At 28.4% G+C, this 13,690-nt stretch overlaps 1 protein-coding gene across 1 annotated transcript in view; it reads right to left on the bottom strand.

Annotated features, from left to right (window-relative positions):
* LOC113548684 overlaps positions 1-13,690 on the bottom strand; it is a 49,659-nt gene that overhangs the window by 18,768 nt on the left and 17,201 nt on the right. Inside the window, exon 2 of the mRNA XM_026949694.1 lies at positions 8,075-8,213. Within this exon, the coding sequence (XP_026805495.1) occupies positions 8,075-8,213 (139 nt within the window). The remainder of the gene's footprint in view (positions 1-8,074; positions 8,214-13,690) is intronic.

A 13,690-nucleotide genomic window follows, 5' to 3' on the forward strand; every position in this document is an offset into this window, starting at 1 on the left:
AAACTTAATTTTTAAATCTTAGTTGATACAATTAAAAATTGTATGCATTTGTTCTCATAAAGTAATCAAATATAGTAATAAATTGTCATTATTTATATGAATTGTTTAAAAACAATTTTAAATTTCAATAGTTTTCAGTGTGAATAAATACCTTAAAGTTATCTAAAATATTTTAAAAACCTTATCAATTCTAGAATATACTAATACAAGACAATATTTGGTAAAAATGCATCTTAATAATTTTTGAACTACAAAATATAATAGCAAAATTTGAATTAAATTTTGTTGAAATTGTTTAATACCTACAGATTAATGATAAAAATAAGTTAAAATAGGCAGTACAAATATTTTATTTATTTTCGTTATATTATAATTATATGTATATTATTTGTAACGACAACCTATAAAAATTGGATAAATAGGATATAGACGAAGTCAAAATTATTTGAATGGGTTGTGCGTATCAAAATATACAAATTGTGATGTATCTATATATTTTTTCATCACGGATACAGCCTTAAAAGTACTTGGAATTTTTTTTTTTGAGCCTCCAAGTATCAACTAGATCCACTCTGCTAACAGAAACCACCAATAAAGTTAAAAATTGAAGTTGTCTTACTGCTCCAATTTGTAACAGTAAACACAATAAAAGTATATAAAAAAATTAACAAAAACTCACATCATTGTAAATTATTTACATGTTATATAGATATCGCTACGTCTAGAAACTTCAATTGAATGAGTGTCTAGTTAATAAGTTATAATTATTTGAAATTTAGATGAGCAAATTAGTCGATTGACATGCTGCGATATACCCTTTACCCTCGTATATTATAAAGGCTAGGTTAGGCATGTATTATTATGTGAACTGTACGTATTTATGTTTCATTTACGATTACCCTCCTGGCATAATAATATACTAACCAAACATGATACAAGTGTTGCATCCGACATGCCCCAGGTTAGGCCGCCAAATTTGTCTGGTCGAATCATGGCTTATGCCCGGATATATGTGTAATATTGACGTTTTGAAACCATGAGAACCGCAATCGAACCTAAAACCGGGGACAGTGTTTTATCGGACACGCAGCTCAGCTCAGCTCGGTAATTTCTACGCGTATTTGAACCCATTTGTTTGTATACGTCATGCAAACTTATTTTTTGCAACGTTAAAAAAAATACGAGAATAAAATGAAACCATATAATATATTATTCAGTATCTGTGTGTGTGTGTATAATACAGAAGAATAACAGCGAGAGTAATTTTCCCGGGGATAATGGATTTGGAAAATCGTGACGACAATAGCTAGCTCTGCTGTCGAAACCGTAGAAACGGATATAACACTCCACTACCCTCTCACCCGTCACCACTACTGTGTACACCATATCAGCTACCCGCTGTTAACGTCCGGCCGAATAATGTTGAAATTCCTTTTACTCGCACACAGTGAGCATCACGCCGTAACATATTATTTTATAACAACACACATTATATAATATAGAAAAACGCGTTGTGCATGATTGTTTAAAAAAATAATCAATGGTAATCGGTCAGCAAGTCAGTCTGTGTGATTACGGGGATGTCGATAAAAATTAAATAGCTAAAACGATTTGTATATTTTTATTAGAGTAATTAATTTAGTAATAGTAAGTATTGATTTTATATTCAGTTTATTTGTCATTTATAGCATGTAACGGTTTTAATATGTTATCTCCTACAACAGTATCCTATCAAAAAATCGATGTAAGTTAACAAAATGTATTTTTTAAAACATTAATATAATAAAACCAAATCAATAACGATTAACATGTTCGAAAAGTTTCCTATTACAGACTAAAAAAAAAAAATCAAAATTTTAAATTGCAGTTTGTAAAAAATAAAACAAATTTGTAAAAATAAATTAAAAAACACTTAATTATATAAAAGTAAAAAAAATAATTTATTTTAATTTTTTTTCGAACCACTACTACAGATTTACTTCGCTGCCACTGCAATCTAATAACGTGAACTTCTTAAAACAAAACTCAGTCGAAATATTCCCATGTCGTAAACCAAAAATGAAATCCCTCGTGTAAATAATTTTATTATCGTCCACCAAACATGGCGTGTGAGTATAATATTATATTTTTATAAAGTGTTGCGTGAAATTTATCCTTCGTAATAGGATCTTCCTCGAAAAAGACTTGCACAAGACTTACTTCATTCAATAATAATATAATATTTCAGTATACCTAAAACGCCTATAGTATATTATATTCTACGTATAAGTTTTAAACCAGACCAATAATCTCTGTTGCTTAGTAAACTCTTGTTCTAATGAAATTTCTTGGAAATAGGGTTAGAATTTAAAGATTTTCCAAAACTTTGCACTTAGAAATTTTAATTATAGCTTTATAAAATAGTATCTATCTATAAATTTTGTTCATATGTACTTAATATTATAATGTTGTCGATGATTTATATTTTAAAATTTAAGGTTTATTATTATAGTCTTTAATCCATGTATAATACTTTGGAATTCAATTATTATTATAATATATTAATATCGTGTTTTTGACTGCAGGCTTAAAATTTAATTTGTTTCTATATTTGTAACATACGAAATAATGTGTAGAATCAAACTTGAATTTCGATTTGATTAATATTATGAGTAAAATAGATATTTCTATAGGGATTAGGTTTAGTTTGAAACTAATTCGATAGATATAGTTTCAAAATTTTAGATTATTTTCATGGAAATCTACTAGAAGAAGATACCTACTATATTTTATACAACTAATAAAATAAATAATAGTTTTACGAGTTGAAATTAATTTCGTTAATATCATAATATTAATTTTAACCGAATCAAAAAGTTAAATTGATTAGTAAGCTAAATATGTAAGCAATATGAATTTTATTTTTTGTATAATTTTTTTACAATTTATTGTAATATTTACCAAATTGATTGCAGTAGGTACACTGTTCAACTGTTGTATACGGTATACACGGTAATAATAATATACATAATAAACTATTAATGCAGGGGTATAGCTATAATATTATTATATACGAGGAAAATTCATAGGCATAATATTTGAATTTCAACGCTTGATATGCCTGTGCATATTATTTCCAAATAGTAAACTGATACGCGAACTAGAGCAATTACCAATACCATACCACGGCGGTCATGGCGTATGCGTATAAAAATTTTATTTTACAACTCTACGCCAGACAGTTATTTTAGCATTGTTCTGAATCACAGATCAGGTTACATATTATTAATATTGGTGGCATATAGATAGTTTTTCGAATTTACATTATTTCAAAAATTATTGAGAAATTCCATAAAATATCCAGTATAATGCATGTAATAGAGTACAACAATAATCCGTGTCTGATTTGAAATGGTTAATGGTTTTTAGCATCCAACCTATATTTAAAAATAAATAAAACTATCAAGACTTACAATGTTTTATTTCGTAGCTCTGTTTTTGGTTTTAAATTCACGTGGATAAAATTATTTCAAAATTTATTGCAGCATACAGCACTATAGTCGAACATTTTTGAATAGTTTTAAATTTACTCTCAGTTGTATAAGTGCATAAGTAGGTATTTACACACTTTTTAGAAGTATTATTTATTATTTTTTTTTTTTTTTTAATATGGTATGGTGTTATGTCAAAATATTAAACTTTAACCGTGCCTATAAAAACCTATAAAATCAGTTGATTTATGTTTGGAAAGCACAAATTATTTTGTTTTACTGTATTTCAGATAAGACGTAAATCGTATATCATAATACTCTCCAAAATAATTAAAATTCATCAACAATCTCAAATTATGATGATGTGCAGCTAAAATTGTATATTAAATTCATATTGCATCTATAACAAAATATAATAATATGACCATGTCTGTATAATATCCGATACACATTTTGTGGGGTTATAAACTTATAAACAATTGCGCGCCGACAGCTCAAGAATTCGCGACTACAATACTGTTATAGCATATTATAGCCCGCAGTGGTACAATACAAGTATATACATAATATAGTATACACATAATATTACAACGACTATAAAATATATAATCAAATACAGAAAAGACGCATCGAATTCCAATGCCCAAGGCAGCTATCCTACCGTGTACAATATTATTATATATGCTGGACAACTATAATTGCACGTAGTTGTTATTATATAATATCATCTCTCGGGGACACTGTTTCACGTTTTTCTTACATCGATGCAAACGTTTTAAATAAATCGAATTTTTCTTCCAATATTCGACTGTATGATTCGCATAATGAAAAGTTCTGATTTAGCTTATATGTTATGTAACGTAACTAACGTATTTTTTTATATTATAATTAAAAAATCAAAATAATTGTGTTGTTATTATTATTATTCAAACAAACGGTTAAAAAAATAAATGAAAGAATTATTTTTAAGATTGAATAAGACTTTTCAATTATATAATTTAAGTCTATGGCTATGAATTTTATGGTGTGACTGTATATATAACAAATAGTTACACAAAAATAATTGAAAAAAAGTCAATTAATTAATTATTTCTGACCATTTTGTATTTTTATTATTAAAGCATTAAACAATAATTCACAGTTATCTATTAGGTATATTATAGTCAAATTTTTTCGTTTGAGTTTTTCAGGAACCTAGTTAAATCTGGAGATTAGGTTTGGATCCAATATTCTAATTTTCATTAAGTTATCTCAAACTAATCATAAAGTTATGGTTTGTGTACGTATTATATTGAAGGAATAATTAATACGGAATAATATTATTATACGTCCGAAAGGTTATAAACATATTTTGAGCGTCGAAGGACCAAGAATTATAATTTAGTTGTTGTCGTAGTGGATCCTAGCCTGCAGTGATACAACTAATACATATTATGATATTGCACTATCATAATAATACTCATCGTATATCAACTAAAACTCAGCCAAGATGTGGCAAAGAGGTATTGATTCCAATTCCCAAGATGGTTATTATATAATGATATTAGTACTCAAATTTTGTTTTGCACTGCGATAATTGTCTCGAAAAGTATTAAAATTTTTAGAAATATTTTAACAACATAATTTTTAGTATTATTTAAAAACAGTATCATACATTTTTAAACATTTTATTCGCTATAATTTTTTAATTTATTTGATTTTTTTTAAATGACGATAAATTTATATTTGTTTTACAGTACATTATAGTGTCTTTACTGCAGTGAAAATGAGCCAAATTACTTAAAATATTCCAAAATTTAATTATTTCAAAATTATTAGATGTGTAACTACAACTATTTAATTTTCTATAGCAAAATCATTTTGATTTAATTATTATTCTATTTTTGATTATTTAAAAAAAAAATTATTTAGTTTTACATAATATTAAATTATTAGTTTTCTACACTCCTATGACTGATGAGTGAAAATTCCAAAAATGTGCAAATCGTTAATTTGTCCAGTGATTGTAAGCTTTTACAATATCGCGTACTCGTATATAATATAGATTTTCTCAGCAGTTAGGTCTTAAACAGTGATGGTTGTTATTGGACGCATGTAGACTAACTTGTTATGATTTTGGGGTACTATACCCCTAGACTCGCCGTTCATTCACCCTCGGGTGAAATAATAAGAATCAGTAAATCAGTAAACATTATTTCGGCGAATCGGGTAGATGGTTAGCGTGCGAGTAAGTGAGTGGGTGAGAGTGGTAGGGGTGGAAAGAAAGAAAATAAAATAAAAAACTCTTTACGAACCTAATCCAACACCCCCGCAGAGGCATCGCCGCTGGACACGCGTATATTAATATATATATATATATATGTATATATATATATATTAGAATATGCTAGTGAGATGTTCTGCGTATAGTTTTCTAAAGTATATACTTTTATATACTCTCATTCGAGTTTTCCTATTGAAAAATGTACGTGGAAGACATGACGTATACATGATGATGGTTTACTATATGTATATATATCTGTATAGGGGCAAAGAAAACGGAAATATATTCAAATACGAAAACCAATATTTCCCGTACGCATGTAATATATTGTAGATATGACGTATTTACAAGAGGAATATTATAAGGAGCCATGATGGGTAGAAGGGATAACGCCCAAGATGACTAGGAACCGACGTACACTTTTACGTGCAAACCGATATGTTATAGCATAAGTTTTTTAAAAATATGGCCAAACTGCAACTGGACGTGGTAAAATATTTTTCATCTTTACGTGTTAGATTATTTTCAAATAATAATTCATCCGCACATAAAATTTTTTTCATTTCGTTTTGTTTTTTTATTGCGTTCCGTGTCACATCCATTGAGATCGGTCTAAACTTCAGACTCCAGATTATAAATGTCATCAATATGAACTAATACAACGTTAGTGTTGAGGACGTTGAGGTTAGTTAATAAAAAAAAATCATCCAAACAATTCGATTTTAACGAAGAATAACATTACTGTTATGGTCTACGGAATAAAAATAATACTAAAAATTTAATCAAACAATTTTTTTTTTATACAAACTAATATTTATAAGGTTTTTTTGTACTGTCATTTTTAAAAATGTTATGAAAGTTAAAACTTTTTAAATATAAAATGATTGAAAAATGTATAAATGTTATTACTATAATGCAGAAGACAATAAGTAAAAAAATGGTACGATGCACGTCCAAAATAATATCATTTATTTCAATTTTTATAATTCTTGCTCAACGCGTTATAACCCTAAAATCATTTTTAATCATTTTTTATCTAAATTTATTTATTTTTCAATGTGCAGTGAACACGATGTAGTACACAAGTACATTAAATATTTATATGTGTAAGTAAGTAACAATTAACATTTGTGTAAGACCCGACGCTCACAAAATAACGACCACTGGAAAATAAAACCATGATACACGTATATTTGGACTCTATTAAATTATGCGCAATATACTAATATATATATATATATATATTATTATATTCACTAATTACTGTATAATGACTCTAATCCATAAATTTAATATTGTGTGCTACATTTGCTTATTATTAGTTTAGATTATTACTCTGTTGTTGCGTATTACGAAGGTATACTCAGAATATATCAATTAAAAAATCCACTGACATAACATTAATATATGAAATATTTATTCCATACCATAAGCGAGTGTGTTATATAAATGAAAAATTTTTGGCAGATTAAATTAGTTGATTTTTTCAAATTATTCAATTTTAAATTTTCAAACTTTTTATTGCACGCAGTAAGCAATATTATGGTGTTCAGAGGTTTGATTAATTAATACTGTTATTTACGAGTTAAATGACTTGACGTTTAAACATTACATCGAATTTGTTTTGGTAGTTTACATTAGTAATGTTTAATGATGTTCCAACTTGGTAAGTTATTATTATTATCGTTTTGAGTAATACTCCCTCGGAAACTTTCGAATTACTAACAAAACCGATTACCCGTGTATAAACATTATGTGAACACGAACTAATTATTTAATTAATTAATTTCATCACCTTATATAACTGAATATTATATATTTTATTTTATGTCATGTAATATATCATGTAAATTACTGATATAGCGTTTATTATCTACTACCTATATAAAATAATTTATTTTAAAATATAATGTATACATATTGTATGGTATTGATGGACATAAAAATTACAATGTGTATACTATGTGCCTTATAATGATATTATGTATGGTAAACTAGTAAAGTAATAATGAGAGTGAAGTTTTATTTTTATTATAATAATACTCAATATCAATACTTGGGTTAAGGTAAGTTCACCAATTTAAAATCGTATATCGAACAATAAAAATCACATGAGTAAAAATACATTCATTCCATTGGTAGTTAGATTTTTTTTTCTTATAAATACTCGTGTGAGTAAGTATGTATTGCATACGTCTTTATCGCATACTACAAATTCAAATATAATGCAAATATACAGTTATCGGATTCTTAACATAATATTGAATTATTTCCTGTGTAAATCCCGTTTTTATAAAGAACTAAAATGGTACTGTATTGTATGGTTTATACTAAAAATTACCCGCATGATAAAGTCGGACGACCTCGACGACAGTTTGAAATTTATACAACGAATGGCGAATGTCTTCATCAGGAATGTCTTCGGGGATCTCATAAACCAAAACCGAAAATGTTTTTTGTGGTCTGCATGGTATAGGAATCTAAAACATGTCAGTACAAGCATTTTATTTGCGTGTAGTAATAAACACTGGCGGTATAATTGCAAGTGACAAATAATAGTATTAAGTTCTTGAATATAAATTAAAATAAAATAATAATAAATAAATAAAGTTAGTGCAAACAAGACGCTTAATAATATATAATAATAACTACAGTCACTACCATTGAAACATTTCTTATTGAATTAATGTTTAGTGTTTCTCATTATTCCGTAATAATAGATTAAAAATATTTAATATCGATTATTGATTAAGTACCGTGGTCATTTTTTTTTTTACGTGTTTTAATTTTTGTTATAGAACGGGGAAGTTATTTTATTTGTAATTAATGTTGGTTTTTTGTTTTATTTTATAGTATTTTCACTTACTGCGTACCATATCAATAGGTAGTTAGACACAATTGGTACACATTTCAGTAAGTGTATTTTTATCTAATTTTAGCTCAAAACCATGACTTAAATACGTTGATTTATACAAATATATATATTATAACTTCTATAGGTAATATTATTTATTAAACTTTTATAAAATTTGTAAGAATAATTTCCATAATTTCTATAATCTAATTGAGTTTTATAATTCGCACATTAATATGTGTATTAAAAAAATAAATATTATTAGTTTTTGACTTAATCTTTATAAACAGTTTCATATAATATATATATATATATATATATTATATTATTTAACGATTGATTTTTTTTTATTACTTAACATCAAGGTTTATAAAAAAATATATTATTATTATTATTATTAATTTATCTTGTCAAAAATCAATATAATCTAAGTATGTCTAATAAGAAAATTTAAATATTACAGTAGTCAGAATTTAGTTATGAACATTTTTATGCAATTATTTTGATTGTAAACACTCGTATAAAGATTCTCTTTTGTAAAAAACTGTAACCAAAATCCACAAAAAAGTAGAAAAAAAAAATGATAAATAATAATCAACATCTGGATCTAAATATACGTGTGTGTTATGATTCATAGCCCTAAAGCTTGTTTCTTAATGGAAATTCGATTTTGTGGTTTAACATAGCAATAAGTGTCGTAATACATTATAATAAACTCGTTACGCTTATATATATATATATATATAATATTATGAAAAGGAAAAAGAAAAGGAAAAGGGAAAAAAGAAGCAGATATATGCTGCCGGCATACCGTAACCGAGACAGTTGAAGGGGTGCGTTGCTCCAGTGTATTGAGAACGAACGAAGGTGGTTTTGAAACGAGAAAAAGCTTCTCTGGGTGTTGCTGTTGCATGGTGGTTGTTTAGGTGTGTTTGGGTGTAAAATAAAAAAAATCAAGAAAATAAACACAAAACGTTTACAGGCAAAGAGTGACAAAACGGAGGAGCGGTTGTGGCTTGAGAGTCGAGGAGGATATCACATGCCGCCACCCAGCTATTAATCATTTTGCCCGAATAATCCTGCGACATATTTATTTCTATATATATATATATATATATATCCATGACCGCCGTGTCGTGCCAGCGGCGGCGGCTGCGTATTTAGCTATAGCAATTTGTCATTTTCAAACGTTCCGTTTTTGCGTCACGTGCCCCCTCTCCTCTGCCTCACAAAAAATCCCTCACCCATACCTCTACACTTATTTCTGCAGAACACCAACCAGCTTTATTTAATAATTTATCGGATCCCCGTGACGTTAATGAAACCACACCAACTGTAGGCTGCGCGTATAGGACGTCATAATAATATATCAATTTACGAGCAATTAATAATATCATGTGACCATTAAAATAACATAATACTTGTATTAAAAGTACATCGTATCGATTAAAAGTTCTCTATGAGGTGTCCCGTGTTCTAGCGTTGGGTTTATTTTCGTAAGTACAACACTTAAAATGTTATGCTAATAGGTAATAATATCAAACACAGTCGCTTTATGCAAATAGACCGCCAAAACGAAACCTAGCAGAAATATTTCAAAGGAAATTGTTATTACATACAAATCATCTATACAGTATAGTATTTAGGTGCCGATTACGGGTATATGTGTATCAGATACTACATACATATATTTACCAAATAAATAATAATAGATACAAGTGGTATTAAACTATATAGTCTAATTTTATTATAATATCTGAGTAATTTTGTTATTTACATTATACATTAAACTATTAAAGGAGAAGCCAGAAAACCATTTATTTGAGATTTTAATTTAGTTTTTTCTTTTTTTTTTAATGGTAAATTGTAAAAGTTTTTAATTATTCTATTACACTTATTTTTTATTAAAAATATGAAAAATTGTAAGTATTCCTAAGTGTGGTTAGGTTTGATAGTTATAAGTTATAACGATGTGTATTTTAATTTTATTTAAAAAAAATGTATATCATGCATGCACCATGTATATTTTCTATTTTAATTTTACATTTGAATGTGGGTTTTGCGTCGTCTATTGGAAGTTCTGTTAAAAAGTATCCGTATAAAAAAGTATGACATTTTATAAAAGAATTATAATGATTTACAAGACTTGTATATTACTCAAAACACGCGTTCACTATTATAACTCATAAGTATTTTATTATATAATTTCAAAAAATGTAAAATAAATAATATCATGTTTTGTTACTTAACTCCTGTATATGAACAGTTAATACAAATATAATGTCTATTATATTACGTGGTTACGTGGCGTAAAATGACTACAATAGAAAATGAAAAAAAAAAGTATTGCAAACATATTTTCTATATCTATAAAGTATAAAGTGAAATATTTACTTTAAAAAAAAAATCAATAACCATACGCTCAAAGTTTATTGAAAATGTAAGAAAAGAGAAAGTTACAAAAGCCTATATATAATATAAAGAGCGGCTCTAATCCCAGGAAATCAGGAAACATAAATAAAAATAAATTATAATACGTAATATATTGACTGCCCTATTGATATAGTGAATATTCTTAAAAGTTTTAAAAATATTTTATGCAAAGAACGACGTATCCGCGTGTGTGTCTCAGTCTTATTAATGCAAAACATAGTAAATTTTACCTCCAGAAAAATCCATTTCACGCTGTTATTATTAACATTACAGTAAATAAACCTATTATCTAACGTGAAAGAAAGAATATTATCTATCGCTTTCAGTTAACGAAACAATTTTTTATAATTATCTTAATGCTAATTCATAAATACAATAAACACATCAAACAAATTCAACGCTAAGCTCTAGAAAATAGTCCAACTTTTAAATTTGATAAAAGGTCAATTCACTGTTAAATTAAAAATAACAGTGTAAAATGGATTTATCTGAGCATAAAATTTGCAAAGTTATGGATAAGAAGTCAGCAGTTAAGTAAGTAAATGTTGATATCAATGTTCATTTAATATAATTTTTATAATTCGCGTGAGTAGCGACAGAAGGTGGAGTAGGGGGAGGGTTATGAAAACAGAAAAAAAAATCTACGATCTCGAGATTTAAATTTTTCGAACTGTTTCGGAGATGCACGTGTTCTGTTTTCGTTTTAAGCCACGCAACAAAAATAAAAATATACCGGCAAAAATCTAAGAAAATAAAAATTACATTTTCCCGTCCAACGATATAAAAGCGAAAATTTCATTCGACGAGAACAAAACAAAAAAAAAATCAACGACCAACTACTAAAGGACAATCTTTTAGAGTGATTTTGGCGTGAGGTAGAAGAAAGGAAAAGACGAAGAAAAAAATCGCGTGCGAGTGGTGTCTAACGGGTATAATAATCGTATACCTATGAGTGTGCGTGCACGTGTAGAGTCGTTTAGTGAGGAAAGGTAAATAGGAAAAAACAAACGCACACGAGATAACGCGCGAGAGATAAGGACACGCGGGTGGAAAAGAGCAGGCGGCCTTCTCTGGTCGCCCACGAACATTCCGTCCGTGTCTTATCGGAGGGGCGTCAGTGGCGTGTGTTAATTTTAATTAGCTACACCGGTGGGGGCGGCGGTGGCGGCAGTGACGGTGGCAGTCGCGGTCGTAGAACGTCGCGCGACCATGACCACAGTCGACGGCGGCAGTGGCAGTGGCGACAGTGGCGACAGTGGCAGCGGCGGAGGTGGCGTCGTCGACCACGACGACGGCGGAAAGCGTGGCGAAATATCAATACGATATGACCCAGAATGGCGCGTACTCGTCAGACGGCAGCGGTGGCGGCGGTGGCACTGCACACCGGCGCAGGAAGGGGATGACCATGGTTGAGGGGGGTGGGCAGCGGCGGCAAAGGTGTGTGGGCGGTAGCAATTTCTCAACCGATAAAATCAATGTTTTTCCGACGGCCCTAGCCCGGTATATCATTTTGCATAATAATACAATAATATTTATAAGGCTATATAATACTATATAAACATATATAATTATCGATATATAGATAAAAATTAATAATAATTCGCACATTAGTTCATCGAAACGCCACCACTGATGCGTTCAATTAATAAGGATGACTAACATAATATTAAATTAGTGCCTAAATACTATGTATATTTGATACGCGATTGTGTATTTATTCAACGCATATATTAAATTATATTAGTTACACTCGGTCGGCATTGGTCAGGTTATAGCTGAGGCGTAATACATTATTGTATGTATAAATACATATTATATATGCAATATGCGTAGGATATAGAATTAATACTATGTGTATACCTCAGTAGTAAAAAATACATTATATGTTATAAGGGGCAGAATTCAAATGGCTCTAACTTGTTTTTTTTAAATATTTTACCATTTTTAGTTTAATATAACTATAATTTTTCTCGACAAATCAATTCCGGTTCATCTTTTTGAATTACTAACAAACTAAAAAAAAACTTAACAATAGTTCTAAACTTCATTTGAATCGTAAAACTCCGGTTTCTCGTTATTTAAATAGAACTTTTTAGTTTCAAACTAATAATAGTATCGATGCCGTCGAAATAATACATTGAGAGAACAAATATGAAACCATTTCATCATTCATACAATAAAATCTCTGAATAAACAAATAGCCGAAAATCGAAATTGCGCACCTTAACAGTTATTATATTTTTCGTTAAATAGTATTGGAACTGACATGTTTTTAATACTTAACATTTCGCGATATAAATAGATTTCGATAATTTCGTTTACATTCAAAATATTTTGAATAAAAACTCTATTCTATTAAGTCGTGATAGTATCTAAACTACAAACATTTTTTAGTTGGTATTATGAGATGTAGTATTTGTTTTTTTTGCATTAATTAAAGTTAGTTCAAAAATAAAATAAAGTTTTCCTTTTCTATATGTGTACATAAAAAATGATCATAAACCGACTATTTACGGGGTGTGATTTTTTTCCTGTTAAGTCATTTATGATCGTTGAAATGGTTAGATTTTATTTTTCTTTACGGTTATTGTTTGATCACTACCCCTTGAAACTATAAATTGTCTGCATTATAGTTCCTTTATAAATATACGGATCTAATTGCCTTAAAAT

This window comes from Rhopalosiphum maidis, chromosome 4 (assembly GCF_003676215.2).
Source record: "Rhopalosiphum maidis isolate BTI-1 chromosome 4, ASM367621v3, whole genome shotgun sequence".
NCBI classification, from domain to species: domain Eukaryota; kingdom Metazoa; phylum Arthropoda; class Insecta; order Hemiptera; family Aphididae; genus Rhopalosiphum; species Rhopalosiphum maidis.